This window comes from Pezoporus occidentalis, unplaced genomic scaffold (genome assembly GCF_034315485.1).
Source record: "Pezoporus occidentalis ecotype Australia unplaced genomic scaffold, CSIRO_AGI_Poc_V1 ctg13, whole genome shotgun sequence".
NCBI classification, from domain to species: domain Eukaryota; kingdom Metazoa; phylum Chordata; class Aves; order Psittaciformes; family Psittacidae; genus Pezoporus; species Pezoporus occidentalis.
The window spans coordinates 12215410-12227574 of NW_026913103.1; the positions used below are offsets into that span (position 1 = coordinate 12215410).

General features: G+C 44.3%; 1 protein-coding gene and 1 long non-coding RNA gene across 7 annotated transcripts in view; both read right to left on the reverse strand.

Annotated features, from left to right (window-relative positions):
- The window catches only part of EPHA7 (EPH receptor A7), a 165546-nt gene extending 162663 nt beyond the window's left edge, over positions 1 to 2883 (reverse strand). For 4 of the 6 annotated variants that reach the window (XM_062608412.1, XM_062608406.1, XM_062608409.1 and 1 more), the window contains exon 1: positions 2507 to 2831. In XM_062608412.1, coding sequence (XP_062464396.1) covers positions 2507 to 2603 — 97 coding nt within the window. In that variant the 5' untranslated portion in view covers positions 2604 to 2831. Of the gene's footprint in view, positions 1 to 2506 lie in introns of all 6 variants that reach the window. The other 2 variants (XM_062608407.1, XM_062608410.1) reach the window with 1 other exon arrangement.
- Positions 1 to 12165, reverse strand: part of LOC134158466 (uncharacterized) — a 1166824-nt gene that overhangs the window by 381358 nt on the left and 773301 nt on the right. The window lies entirely within an intron of this gene.

Below are 12165 nucleotides of genomic sequence, written 5' to 3' on the forward strand. Positions count from 1 at the left end.
AATATAAAAAGCTGCTCTGCAAAACGAACCGTACCGTTTCCGTGTGGCACCCAAAGGTACCACCTGAGAACACCTTCCCAGGCCGCGGGGCATCGGGGCCCCCAGGGCTAGTTGCGCCCCACTGGGAAGGGATGCCGCCTTGCTCCGCGCTCCCCGCCCGCAGCCGCGCCCCCTTACGCAGCCCCCCGCGAGGTCCCTCCGAGGGGCCGCAGCGGGACAAAGAGCGAAAGGAGGCGTAAAACCGGCGAGGGAAGGGGTGGGCGCGGCCGCGGGGAAGGGGCTCCGCGGGGCTCCACGCAAACGGGGAGCAACAGACTCGCCCCTGCGGGGAGCCGCAGCAGCGCAGCCACCCCGGACGCTGCGCGCAGGCGTCCGAGTCTCCGAGCGGAAAAGCGGGGCTCGGCGGCCGAGCAGAAGCGGAACGCCAGAACAGCGGTCCCCCCCATCCGCACCACCCCAAGCGCGGCAGCTCCCAGGGTCGGAAGCGAGCGCCCGGGAAGGCAGCCCCGGACGGAGCCCTGAGGTCTCGTAGCCGCGAGGCGAAGGGACCGGACACCTTCCGCCTCATACACACCCTCGCCCCGGAGGGAGCGACCCCAGCGGCCCCGCGTCTGCGCTCGCCCCGAGGATCCCATCCGCGGTGCTGGCAGCGGGTTCCGCCGGTAACGCGGTCACCCCCTCGCTTGGAGAGCCAGGCGGACCTTGCCCCTCTCCCCTCAAGCATCCCACTCTGGCTTCTCCTCATCCACGAAAGGGAAATCGTGAAACTTTCCAGACTCACCCCTCCACCCCTGTTACGTACCCAGCGGGAAACCACGCGAGCCACCACTGACCCTCCGATGAGGCTGGGGGTGAGGCTGCAAAGTTACTACTACTTTTTTGCTGTTGTTTTAACTCCGTTTTTCGTCCTCGGGAGTTTTCTGTACTTGAAGCAGGTAACCGCCATCAATCCCTGTCTGCCGCTCGCCACCTCCTGACCCTCTTTTGGCTAGACTGATTTTCCCCAAACACATAGACATAATATGCACGCGCACTGATATGTATAGATACATCTCCATACACGTATTACCCACACGCATCCGAGGCAGGCTGCCGCCGGGAGGCACCGGCGGAGCCCCGGTCTCGATGCAGTCTGCCGGGCAGAGCGGGGCAGGCAGCCCGCACCCTCCCTGTCCGCCTCCCTGGCCCTTCTCTTCTCCCCACTCCACGGCCACGCGTTATTACTCCCCGTGTGCGGGTCTCTGTGTTTTATAGCCCCTCCAAATAAACTTTCGAAATGCTGCAAGGGAAAGGCTCTCTCTTCTTTCCCTAACCTCGCCTTGCCTTCTTCTCTTGAGGGCAGAGGACATTTTAATCGAGGGGGGTCTTTTTTAAGCTCCTGTTACAAGCTAGAAATGGCATCATGATGCATGCAAAGGTTTGATGAAAAATATTGATGTATACTTCAGAGGGGGAGAACCCCCAAAAGCATACATATGCAAAGACACCAAAAAAGCCCCTGACTTCCCCTTCCCTGTCGTCGTCTTACACACGCACACACCGCTGAGGATGGAGACGGACCTTCGCCTTTGGCTGTCAAACACGAGCAGGGCGCTCCTTTAAATAATTTCGGATTTTCTCACGGTGAAAAAAAGATTCCCAGATGGACTTTGTGAATTGATTTTATACACCTCCATCAGTCTCTGATAGAAAGCTGCCTGATTTATCTCTGTACGCGGAGGAAACAAATGTCCGGGGTTCGCCTTAACACAGATACCAGTGCCGGATTGATGGGAATCGGGAAGGAAAGCCCCGTTGTGATACGCAGATGGTGTAAAACATCCAATGCCTAAACCTCTCCAGCGATGCCGGGAAAGAGCACACACGCTGCAAACACAGGACGCCAGACTGTACGTACCCTCTTTAAACATATGCCCAGCCTGCATGGCTTGGAGGTTCAAATCTACACCCCGTTACTCCTTCCCACGGCGTGTGCACAGCCCCACGGGGCCAGAGCGCTGGTGGCCCCCGGTGGGCAGCTGCGAGGAGCTGCCCCGCAGCCTCAGCCCCGCGCCGTGCCCGCGGAAAGTCCCGAGCCTTAAAACTCGGCCCTCAGACCCTGCAGCCCCCAGCCAGATAGCAGCGAGGTAATCCGCCTTCCCTACACTCCGTCGGGAAGATTACAGCTGCCACTTGAAAGCGGGGCTGCCCTGCACGGATCCCCAGGCTGGGGGCTTTCTCTCTAGCCCCAACCTTTTCATGATGTGCAAATGCCTCAGAGAGCTCATTCTTGAGAGCGAGGGCAGTTGTCCTATCTCTCTCACACACACCTCACATCCCCAGTGGATGCCTTGCTCTTTCCTCCCTCCCGCCACAAAAAAAAAAAAAAAAAAGCTTTTTTCTTTTTTGTAAAGGGGGGGCTGACAAGCAGCTCGCAGTGGCAGGCAGATCCTCCGTTAAGTCACCAGAGACTTCGTGCGCAAAAGCAATAAATAAGCCCAAACTTTTGTTTTCCGCATCACCTTACCTTCTTTTGCAGCCTGTGCCTCCCCCGTGTGTGCAAAGCGGAACAGCCAGACGGAGCACAAAATAATCCAAGAAGGAACCCTACTTTGGAAAACCATGGTGCAGGAGCGGGCTGATATTTCTAGCTATGTATTTCTAGACACTGCCGCTGCCGCCGCTTGCTGGGTGCTAGAGGACGGCGGAGAAATTGTTGTGCTAGTCTCTGGCTCGGCGCTCCCTCCCTCCCGGCTGCCTTTCTCTTTCTCCTCCTCTTTCCTTCGCCGCCGCCGCCGCCGCCTCCGTCTCCGTCTCCTCCTCCGCGCCGCTCCCCCACTCCTGCACCGGACCGGCCGACCGCCAGGCCCGACTGCAGCCGAGCCGCCCTCCCCGCTCTCCGATAATATCAATTAGGGCGAGGGGGCGGGGCCGCAGCGCGGGGCTGCCCGTCCCTCAACCTGACTGACAGCCACCGAGGGCCAAACAGCAGCGATCTTCGGCGCCCGGCGGGCCGAACTGGCGCCTGAGTCGTCGCTGCCGGGGGGGGCGGGATCGGCGGTGGCACCCAATGAGCTTTCGGCGGTGTCGGATTGCCGCCGGAGCTGGAGTACAGCGGGTTGTGCGCGGGGAATCGGCGGCGGGACGGAGTGGCTGAGCTGGGTGTGCGGTGCGGGCGACAGTTGGTGCTACGTTCCACGCCTGGAGCCGCCCGCCCTTCCGCTTGTCCTCCGAGCGAGTGAGGCCGCCAGCCCCAGGGTTCTGTGTGTTCTCCCCGTGCCACAGCTGCCGGGGTGAGGAGTGGGAAAAGGACCCGGCTCCAGTCCGGACCGCTGTCGGCGGCGGGTCCTGGCGCTGCCCCCGGCGCGGTGTGTGCCCTTGGCGGCGCTGAGAGCGCAGCTGGGCTGCTGCCGCCAAAAGGGAAACTTTGGCAGGAGCTGCGGGATGGTGCCCCGAGACAGTGTTCTGCCAAAAGTCAAGTTCCTCAGGGCTGACATCACCCGGACTCTCTCCCTCCCCTTTGTTTTATTCGGGTTTTCCGTTCCACGCCTCCGGTTTTCCCCAGATAAGAAGAACAGGTTAATGATAACACAGATCTTTCTTACTTGGGGGCGGATGGGAGGGAGAGGTGGTTGCTTTCCACACCCTCCTCGCCGGGTGTAACCTGAAGCGAGGGCAGTCGCTCACAGACGATCTAAATGACGAGAAAGGGGGGGAAATAAAAAAAAAAAAAAGGAAAACACGAGGGAGAGAACTTGCTAAGTCCCTTTTGCCAGCGCTCACCTTGCGGGCCGGGAGCGCTTCTCCCGTGGATCCATGAAACCTCTCCGCTTTCCTTTCCCCAAACCCACCCTTGCTACGAATGGATTAACAGGACGAAGCGACACCAAAACTCACCCTTCCCTGGGCAAGGCTGCAGGGCGGAGGGCGGTGTGACCAGCGAGATGTCTCCGTCGGCCTCGGTGGGAGCGCCCCTCGCTCCGGCCGCGGCGGGACCGGGGCAGGGGCCCGTCATTGTAATCCCCGAGGCGCGAGGCATCGGTCCCTGCCTCGGCTGCTCTTCCCGCTCCGAGACTCTTGCGAAGCCCCTGCCCGGCCCCTGCCTCGAACTCTGTCCCTCTCCCTTTTCCCGGGATGATGCTGTTGAGAGCGGATTTTGTACAGCTCCATAAAAAGTGTACCGCCGTGCCCTTTCGGAGGATGGAAAGGAGATGTAAACGGTATAAATGATTATTGTCTGGGAAGCAGGCGAAGCCAGCGAAGCGAAGGGGGTGTAATTGCAATTCGGTGGCAAGATTATGGGAGAATCTGAAACAATCCTTGCGCAAAAATGGGGACCCTGGAACAGAAAATCTCGTGGAAATTAAAATTTGAGGGTTGTCTGTTTATGGGACCTTCAGGTAGATAAAATTATAATTGTTGTTACTATTAATAGTAATAGTAGTAATAATATCCTCCACATTGTCAAATAAACAGCCAGCATACTCCGAGCTTCGAGCACTTTCCTTGTGGTTTCCCTGTTACTTCTCAGGATGGTGTGGAGGTACCCTCAAAAATGCACTGTATTCCTTCCACTTGCTGAATAATTAGCAATTCCACTTGCTGAATTGCTTAGAATATTACAGGTTTTGCGTTTCATTCAGAATGCTCTTTTGATACTCTGGGTACCATGATGAGTGTAAGCAAAAGTATGCACTCTTGATTCTCTTGTCCTGTGTCATCTGTCATTCCCATCTTCGTTCGTGCTTACTCAAAAAAAGGAGCTGCGCAGAACAGTGAGTTTGCTTATCTTCTTTTAAAAAGACAATTTTATTTTAAATATTTACATGCAGGTATTTTTTAACTTCCTTGCAAATTTTCATAGGTACAGCTAGTTTTCATGTGACATGTTCTAACAGTGATTAAAGCAGATGCAGGAAGTCCTTAACCTGGTTAGTCCTCAACAATCTCATAGCGCGAAGTGCAGGCATTTCACTACAACATCATTAACCTCAAAAGGCAAATTTTAACCTACAGAATCTATTAAAAAAAAATTACTTGCAGTGAGACTTTGAATGACTATGTTCAGAAAAATGCAGGAACGTACTAAATGAACAAATTGATAGGAGAAAAGCTCAAGTGGTAATGAGATATATCCATGCCTTGCACACAGTACTAGGCCAGACACTTTTCTTCATCAACACCTGCATTTATGCAAGCTATATTGTGCTGTGTTGTACAATCTAACATTGTATGTGTATATGTGTATCGTGTCCATACACATATAAGGATACTAAAAGGTATGTATATTAACCACACAAAGGACATATGCACGAGTCATTGTATAAAGAAATTAAATAAGAGATTAAAAAAAAACTTCCCAATCAACTCATTTTAAAGGCTTTGTCTTCCCAATAATTGTAAATTGAGCTGAAGTTGACATATGTATTGCTTCCTTAAAAGTCATGGATGTGTTCACAGTTGCACCAAAAAGAAACCATATACATGGAGAGGGTATATTACAGTATGATTTTTTAGATTATGCTTCTTACAGATGAGACCTTTGTGAAATCAATTCAGAATTTGAAAACGATTTTAGCTAATTTTGCTTTTTCTCCTTTTCTTCTTCTTTGTCATATTTTTCTAATAATTCATTGGATTCTCTAGAGTGCATCGCCTGTATTGCATTCAGCTGAGAGCTGGATCTTCTATGAACAAAAACAGAAAAGAGAAATATTACAACTGAACCAAAATACTCAAACTAAATGGACTACAACCCTAAGATTTGGTACCAAAATCTATGACAGAAGAAAAGAAGAAGAAGGAAAAAAAAAAAAAAGAAAAAAGCAACTGGGAAGTTCATTCAGCACCATGTGTTACAATTCAGACATCATCAAAGTAAATGCTTGTAAAAAGTACATTGTTCTGTTCCAATTAAAGACACTAATGTTGCTGTTTCATTCTTTTATCCTTTTTTCCTTACTTAAAATCTGTAGGCCAGATTCAGCCTTTTATTTAAACTTTTGTGTTAGTTAGAATGGCTTTCATGATATTACCTAGCTTCCCTATACTGAATTGCAACGGTCTAAGCAGATTCTGGAGAAATATTTAAAGAATTTTCTCCTCAAAACTGACTGACTCTATCTTCGCCACATAACTCACTGAAATTGTGATACATGAAATACAGGATGAATTTTAAGGCTATACAAAAGTACATAAGGAAATAAGCATGGTTTGAAAGTAGTTTTGAAATTCTGTTTTCATAAATTCTGCAGGATTCAAACATTGTTTTTTGGCTACTCTATGCAAGGCTGAAACAAAATTTCAATAGCCTCAATAAGGTGTTGAATGTTAGCCTTAGACATAGTTTATGAAAATGATACTGGGTCTCGGTTCTGTCCACACAAGAATGATTCTTAAAACTAATTTTGAACAAAAACGTTTGAACTGTCTTTTACAGTAGTAAAAGTAGAAATTAGGCTTTAGTAATAGAAAAGATTATTTTAATATGCTGAATTTAGTCATTTGTGGTCATAATCGAAGCAATACCTAAGCAATTCTTTACCTGTGCACAAGATTTTCTATTAAATATGTAACAGACATTTTTGTGCATTTTTAAAATGAATTTTTTTAATATAGAAATCAGTGGCTTCATTACATCTGACTTTTATATGTGTATAATAAATCACTTGCATTTAGTCTTCCAGATGAAGATGGCACTTGCATTCCAAACCTGGATCAGAGATGAATTTTCCATACGGTGTCAATTTTAGATCTTCAGGTGGGTTTATAAATCAGAGGAACTCAATTATCGTAAAGAAGACAATGTATTAAGTAAATATTACTGGTTCATACAGAAATAGTACAGAATTGGAACTCTTGTTTGAAAAACATGTTCATGTAAAAAGTCTTTCTATAGTTGAAATTTCTGTTTCTTTGCTTGTTTGTTTTTAAACTATTCTAGTTAATACAAATCAAAAATAGTGCTATAAAGCTTCACACTTTAAAGTCTTCACATACACCAGAATGGTAATAACAATTCACTGTCAAATTTTCTCTTGGGGGATTTAAAATTGTACACTGTGCTAAATAGATACTTTGATTCAGTTTTCTGAATCTATGAATTTTCAATATACTTGGAAAACACTGTTCAAAAATAGGGATAAGATGGTGTGTCTGCTTGCCATTTAATTGAAAGAAAATACATTCTATAGAACAGTACAAATTAAATTCAGGTTAAATATATATGTGAATATGAAATGCTTCTGCTTTTCCAAAGGAACAGCAGCAGACTTGTAGAGGGTCCAAAACTATACTGCATCTGGGTCCTGTAAGACTTGTTCCTCTGATAAATCTGAGTTTGAAAGCTGTTTTACTGAGAAACAAGAGCCTTCAGCCGTCTCTGTGTTGATCACTCTTCACGGCCTGTTACTGTATCTCATTGTGCTGTAGACCTTCCCCTGGGAAGTCAGAGTCACGCAAGCCAGTGCCATCATCCTGCAATAGCACCTGGGGATACTCTGAAAGGAGATAATTTCCATTGCTCACCAGTGAATTAAAGGAATGCCTTTGTGCACAGATGTAACAAGAAGTAACTGCATACATTGTGTGCTTCAAAAAGCACATCGACTTCAATAACCTGTAAGATTCAAAATTTCAATTTTACTAGGATATTTGTTGTACTAAAAGTTGAACACAGAGCCTGATCATAAGGGTAGCTAATTCTTATTTTAGTTAATTAATTGTAAGCTCCAGTGAGGTTAGTATCTTCCTGTTCTTCCTCAGTACAAGTGACAGCTGATCACTTCCATCTGTGACAGTCCTAGACTCTTCTTTCAGCCCAGCTGAGGTGAAAAATCAGACCCAGTAAATTTCCTGTTTCCATATATTACTTCCTCTTACAGTTACTCTCAATCTCTCACTTTCCATGGTTCTGTGCATGAGCATGGAAGCACCTCTCCTCTCAATCTCCCTCCTGTGTTAGGAGGTAGGAGGAGTAAGGATAAAAGAACAGATGCAATACTCCTTATTTAGTTCTGAAAGATAAACTACAGATTGCAATGGCAGAATTTCCAGTGCTTTCACCTCTAGATCCAGGAAGTGTAGTGATGTGGAGCATCACTACTGACAGGAAAGCTGCCAAAGCGTATGGGAGAAGGTGTTCCTTGAAGTAGAATAATTTAAGAATTGCATCCCTCAGGAGTAGAACCCTCTGCAGATTTTCCTTTTTGCCATCTTTCATACACTCTCATGCTCTGTCGAGTTTCTGTGCACATACACTGCCACTTCTATCCTTGTCTGTAGGTTTACGCCCCCCACCCCCAAATTTACCCTCATATCCACTGCAAGTAAACTAGATTTCTGACAAGTAATACACATACTAATTTGTGGAAGTTTTTTATCCTAAAGCAGTTGATGCTTAACAAGAGATGCTGAATCACAAGACCTTACACAGTTTATCTCCTTCAAATATGGAAGTTCACATAATAGTTTCACGGGTTAAGTAATGCTTTATTCAGAAGGCTTTTACTTTTGGCTTGAATTTGCTAACTGTAGCTTCAGGATGTGATTTCTTTAGTACTTACTGTAGTGTGACAAAGGTTAATAAAAGTACCTAACCAACTGTTTTTATATAGTCAACTCTGGTTTGTCTAAAATAATAAACTTGTAATACAAATGCAGGGGTGATGCAAATCCTCTGTAAAATTAAACTACATGACTCTATAATGAAGAAAAAAGGGTTTGTTATATTCTACCCTAAAGGGCAAGCCAACACCTGCCTGCAGGCTGAGAAATAAACCACGTATTGCTACACTGCCTCTGGACCCCTTCTGTACTTGATGCAACCAGATTAGCTCTCTCTGTCCCCATAATAATATGTGCCACAAAATGGATATTTCATTCCAGTCACCGCTGAGTAGGTTCTTTTAATTATTGTTATTTTACATATATTTACTAAGTATTTTCTCAGTTGTCTCCTGTCTAAAGCCTCTGCTCAGATAATGTTTTCCTTTTGTAAGTGGTTCCATTGATCTAGATGAGAGTTAGTTGCTACTCAAGCTGAATGAGAGTGACACTCTTAGGTAAACACTAAGTATCTTTAAAGCGCCTTCAGATGGAAAACACTTCATTTCAAGAAATCCTTTATTTGTCCTTTCATACATGTTTTTCTTGAGGTGATTTGCACTGTAAGCAGCAAGCAAAGTTAACTGGTGCAGTGGGGGGAGTGCTTTTTGCAGATTTTTTTCAAGACCATAACTTTGATATTTTAATTTTTTTTTTTTTTTTTTTTGGTGGTGGTGCAGGTTTTAGTTGGTTGTTTTGTTTTGGTTTTTTTTTTTGGTTGGTTGGTTGTTTTTTGTTTGTTTGTTTGGGTTTTTACCCCAGTGATGGCACAATGAGCAGTTGTCACTGAGCTGTAGTGTTGTCAGTGATGTCTGGATGTCTAGGTCTTTTTCTTAAGTGGCTGCAATAAATTTAAAGTCCATCAATGTGACTGAATAGTGTTGTTTGTTGGGTTTTTTTCCTTTTTTTTTCTAGTGAGGAACTAGAAAAACGTCTCTCTACAGTAATTCATGTATCTTTGCATTGACCAGCTGCTTAGAGGTAGGGTTTCTAATCCACTGTGTAACCTTTCTTAATCCTGGTTAACCTTAATAATCTTTTGCCACATCACTGTCTACAACTTCTACAATAGATGAAAAATATATTAAACTGTACTACTCATAGTACATATCTTGATTTATCCTACAATTTGTTTGGGTTTATGATGAAATCAACCATTTCTTTGTTAATGCACTTTGCTTTTCATATCATAGCAGGACTGTAATTCTTGACAGATATCTTCCTCACACTCTGTAATTATTTAAATCTTTACAGTCATCTTCGGGGAGACTCAGCCAACAATCTTGTATCATTTTATTTGAAATTTTATTTTTTCCCTTTTTAACAGTGTGATCCAAAATATTAAAGTAAAAGGCAGTTGCAATATATATATATTAACATCTTCTATTTCCCTTTTCTTTTTAATTTTGTTCTTTATCCTGTTTTCAAATATAACCAAATATTCAAATAACATTACATGAAAGGAAATGAATTAGTATAGCTAGCAGACTGGACCTTAAAAACAAAGAATTCAGATTTATGCTGTGTGATAATATGATTATGTTTTTTTTCACATATTTCATTAGCACACAAACTACCAGGCAAATTTCTGCAAATGCTGTACTACAGTAGTAATACACACAGTAAGAAATTGACTTACCTAACTGAACTTCCAGTGTTAAAAAAAAAAAAAAGAAAATAAAGAAAATATAGTCACAGTCTTCCAGATCAAGGCATTTGCCAAGCACATTTCATCAGAAATCAGCTTCCTGAGTTCTAGGAGAAAAACTCTATGCTACTTTTTCTTTCTTCAGTGTTCACATGTATCTTCCAAATCATCCCATAATCCCATATGGGTAGTGGGAGTTAGTTTTTCCCCAGAATGTGCACAGAGTTCTCAATGAATGTTGCTGAAAAAAACAAACAAACAAAAAAAATACCCTAACCAAAAACCAAAAAAAAAAAACCAAAACAAACAAACAAACAAAAAAAAACACCAAAAAATCCCCACCAAAAAAAACTGAAACACACCAATAACCAAAAAAATCACAACAAATCCATAGCTTGCTGCTTACAATTTACAGTCAAGGACATGGCAGACTAAGAGAGCATTAAGTCACCTTTGTGTCTTTCTGATTCGGTAAGCTGAAAATATCCTCAGTGTATCAAAAAAATGCTCTGAAAAAAACGGCCTGCAAAATTACAGCACACTCCTAAGGCTGCCTGGTGTACTGCAGGACCAGTTTGTGTGCCTTCTGCAGCCCTGTCTTCCCTTAGCTTGCCTCTAGCTTTGCCCCTTGCTATGATTTGCAAGACAGTGCTTTGAAGGCTGTCTTCTAGCATGTCTATGCAAAGGCTTTCCTCTCTCAGACAGAAACCGTGATTGTGGAGCTTTAATACTATTCCAGACTCTTTGTCCTGTATATAATGTGCCTTGCATACAACAAGCTGTAGCATAATTAAGCTAAATTTTACGTGCTTTATCAGGCTGAGCAAAATAACATAGTTTGTCACATTCCCTCCAGCTGAAATCAGTACATAGTTTTAAGTCTGCACTGCCTCTACTGTACCTGTGAGTAACTGCTGTCAGCTGGCAAGGGCTTCATCTGAATTTGGATTCACTAGGAGATTAATTTAAGGTATTTCTCTTTCAAAACAAGTACTGTACTCTATCTGTTCAGACCAAGACTTCTCAGTACTTATTTGTCAAATATGAATATGTATGTGTCTACATACACAAGTCAATAGTTGTAGATAAATGGAATGTAGAGATAATACAGTTTCATGCATGCAATACTGTGTACAGAGGGCCAGTCCCTTATCTCCTGTGTATTGACATAATTGCAACAACATTATGCTAGTTGGGGCTTTTTGGCAAGAATTCATGCCAGTTACATAATTCATTACAGCATATTCTAACGTACTGAAAAGTATGCATATTTTTAGGCATGGCTTGTACTGTCCCAGTAATTTCTGCTCGCAAATTCCCTTTAGACATGCCCTCAGGTTCCCTCTGGGTATGTTTCTGTCACTGTGTCACTTTGAGAGTCACTACTGCAATTCTTCCATCTATTCAGTTCTCATAGAAGTCAGTACAGGATTTAAATGCACATAAGTAATAGGGCTGTATGTTGGTCAAAGCATGGTAGGTTCTAAGCTCTTCTTATAGTTCTTTGCACATGCTTCCCATTACTAACAACTGTGAGTCTGAGACTTACCTGATGTGAGACCCTGGAGTCAGTGTCTTTCTTCACCTGCTTTCTACCTTATGATGAGTTATATCATTTAAATCTTGCAAACTGTGTTCATATAGATATATATCAAAAACAAACAAACAAACAAAACCCAAACCACCCATTACAATGCTAACATTAGAGTCTGGGGGGAAACAAAAATTCTGCAGGTTTTTGTGAGAATGGAGAGCTCTCCCTCCACCTGTTCTCCCATTAGCTTCCCACCAGTCTCATTTTACTAGGATGCTGGGATTTGTTCCTGGGGAAATTTGCCCTGCAGTTAAGATGGTAACCTACAGTGGGATTGGAGATGTTTGAACTGCCTTCTTCTGCACATCCTCAGTGAAATATACTACTGCCTGTCCCCAGG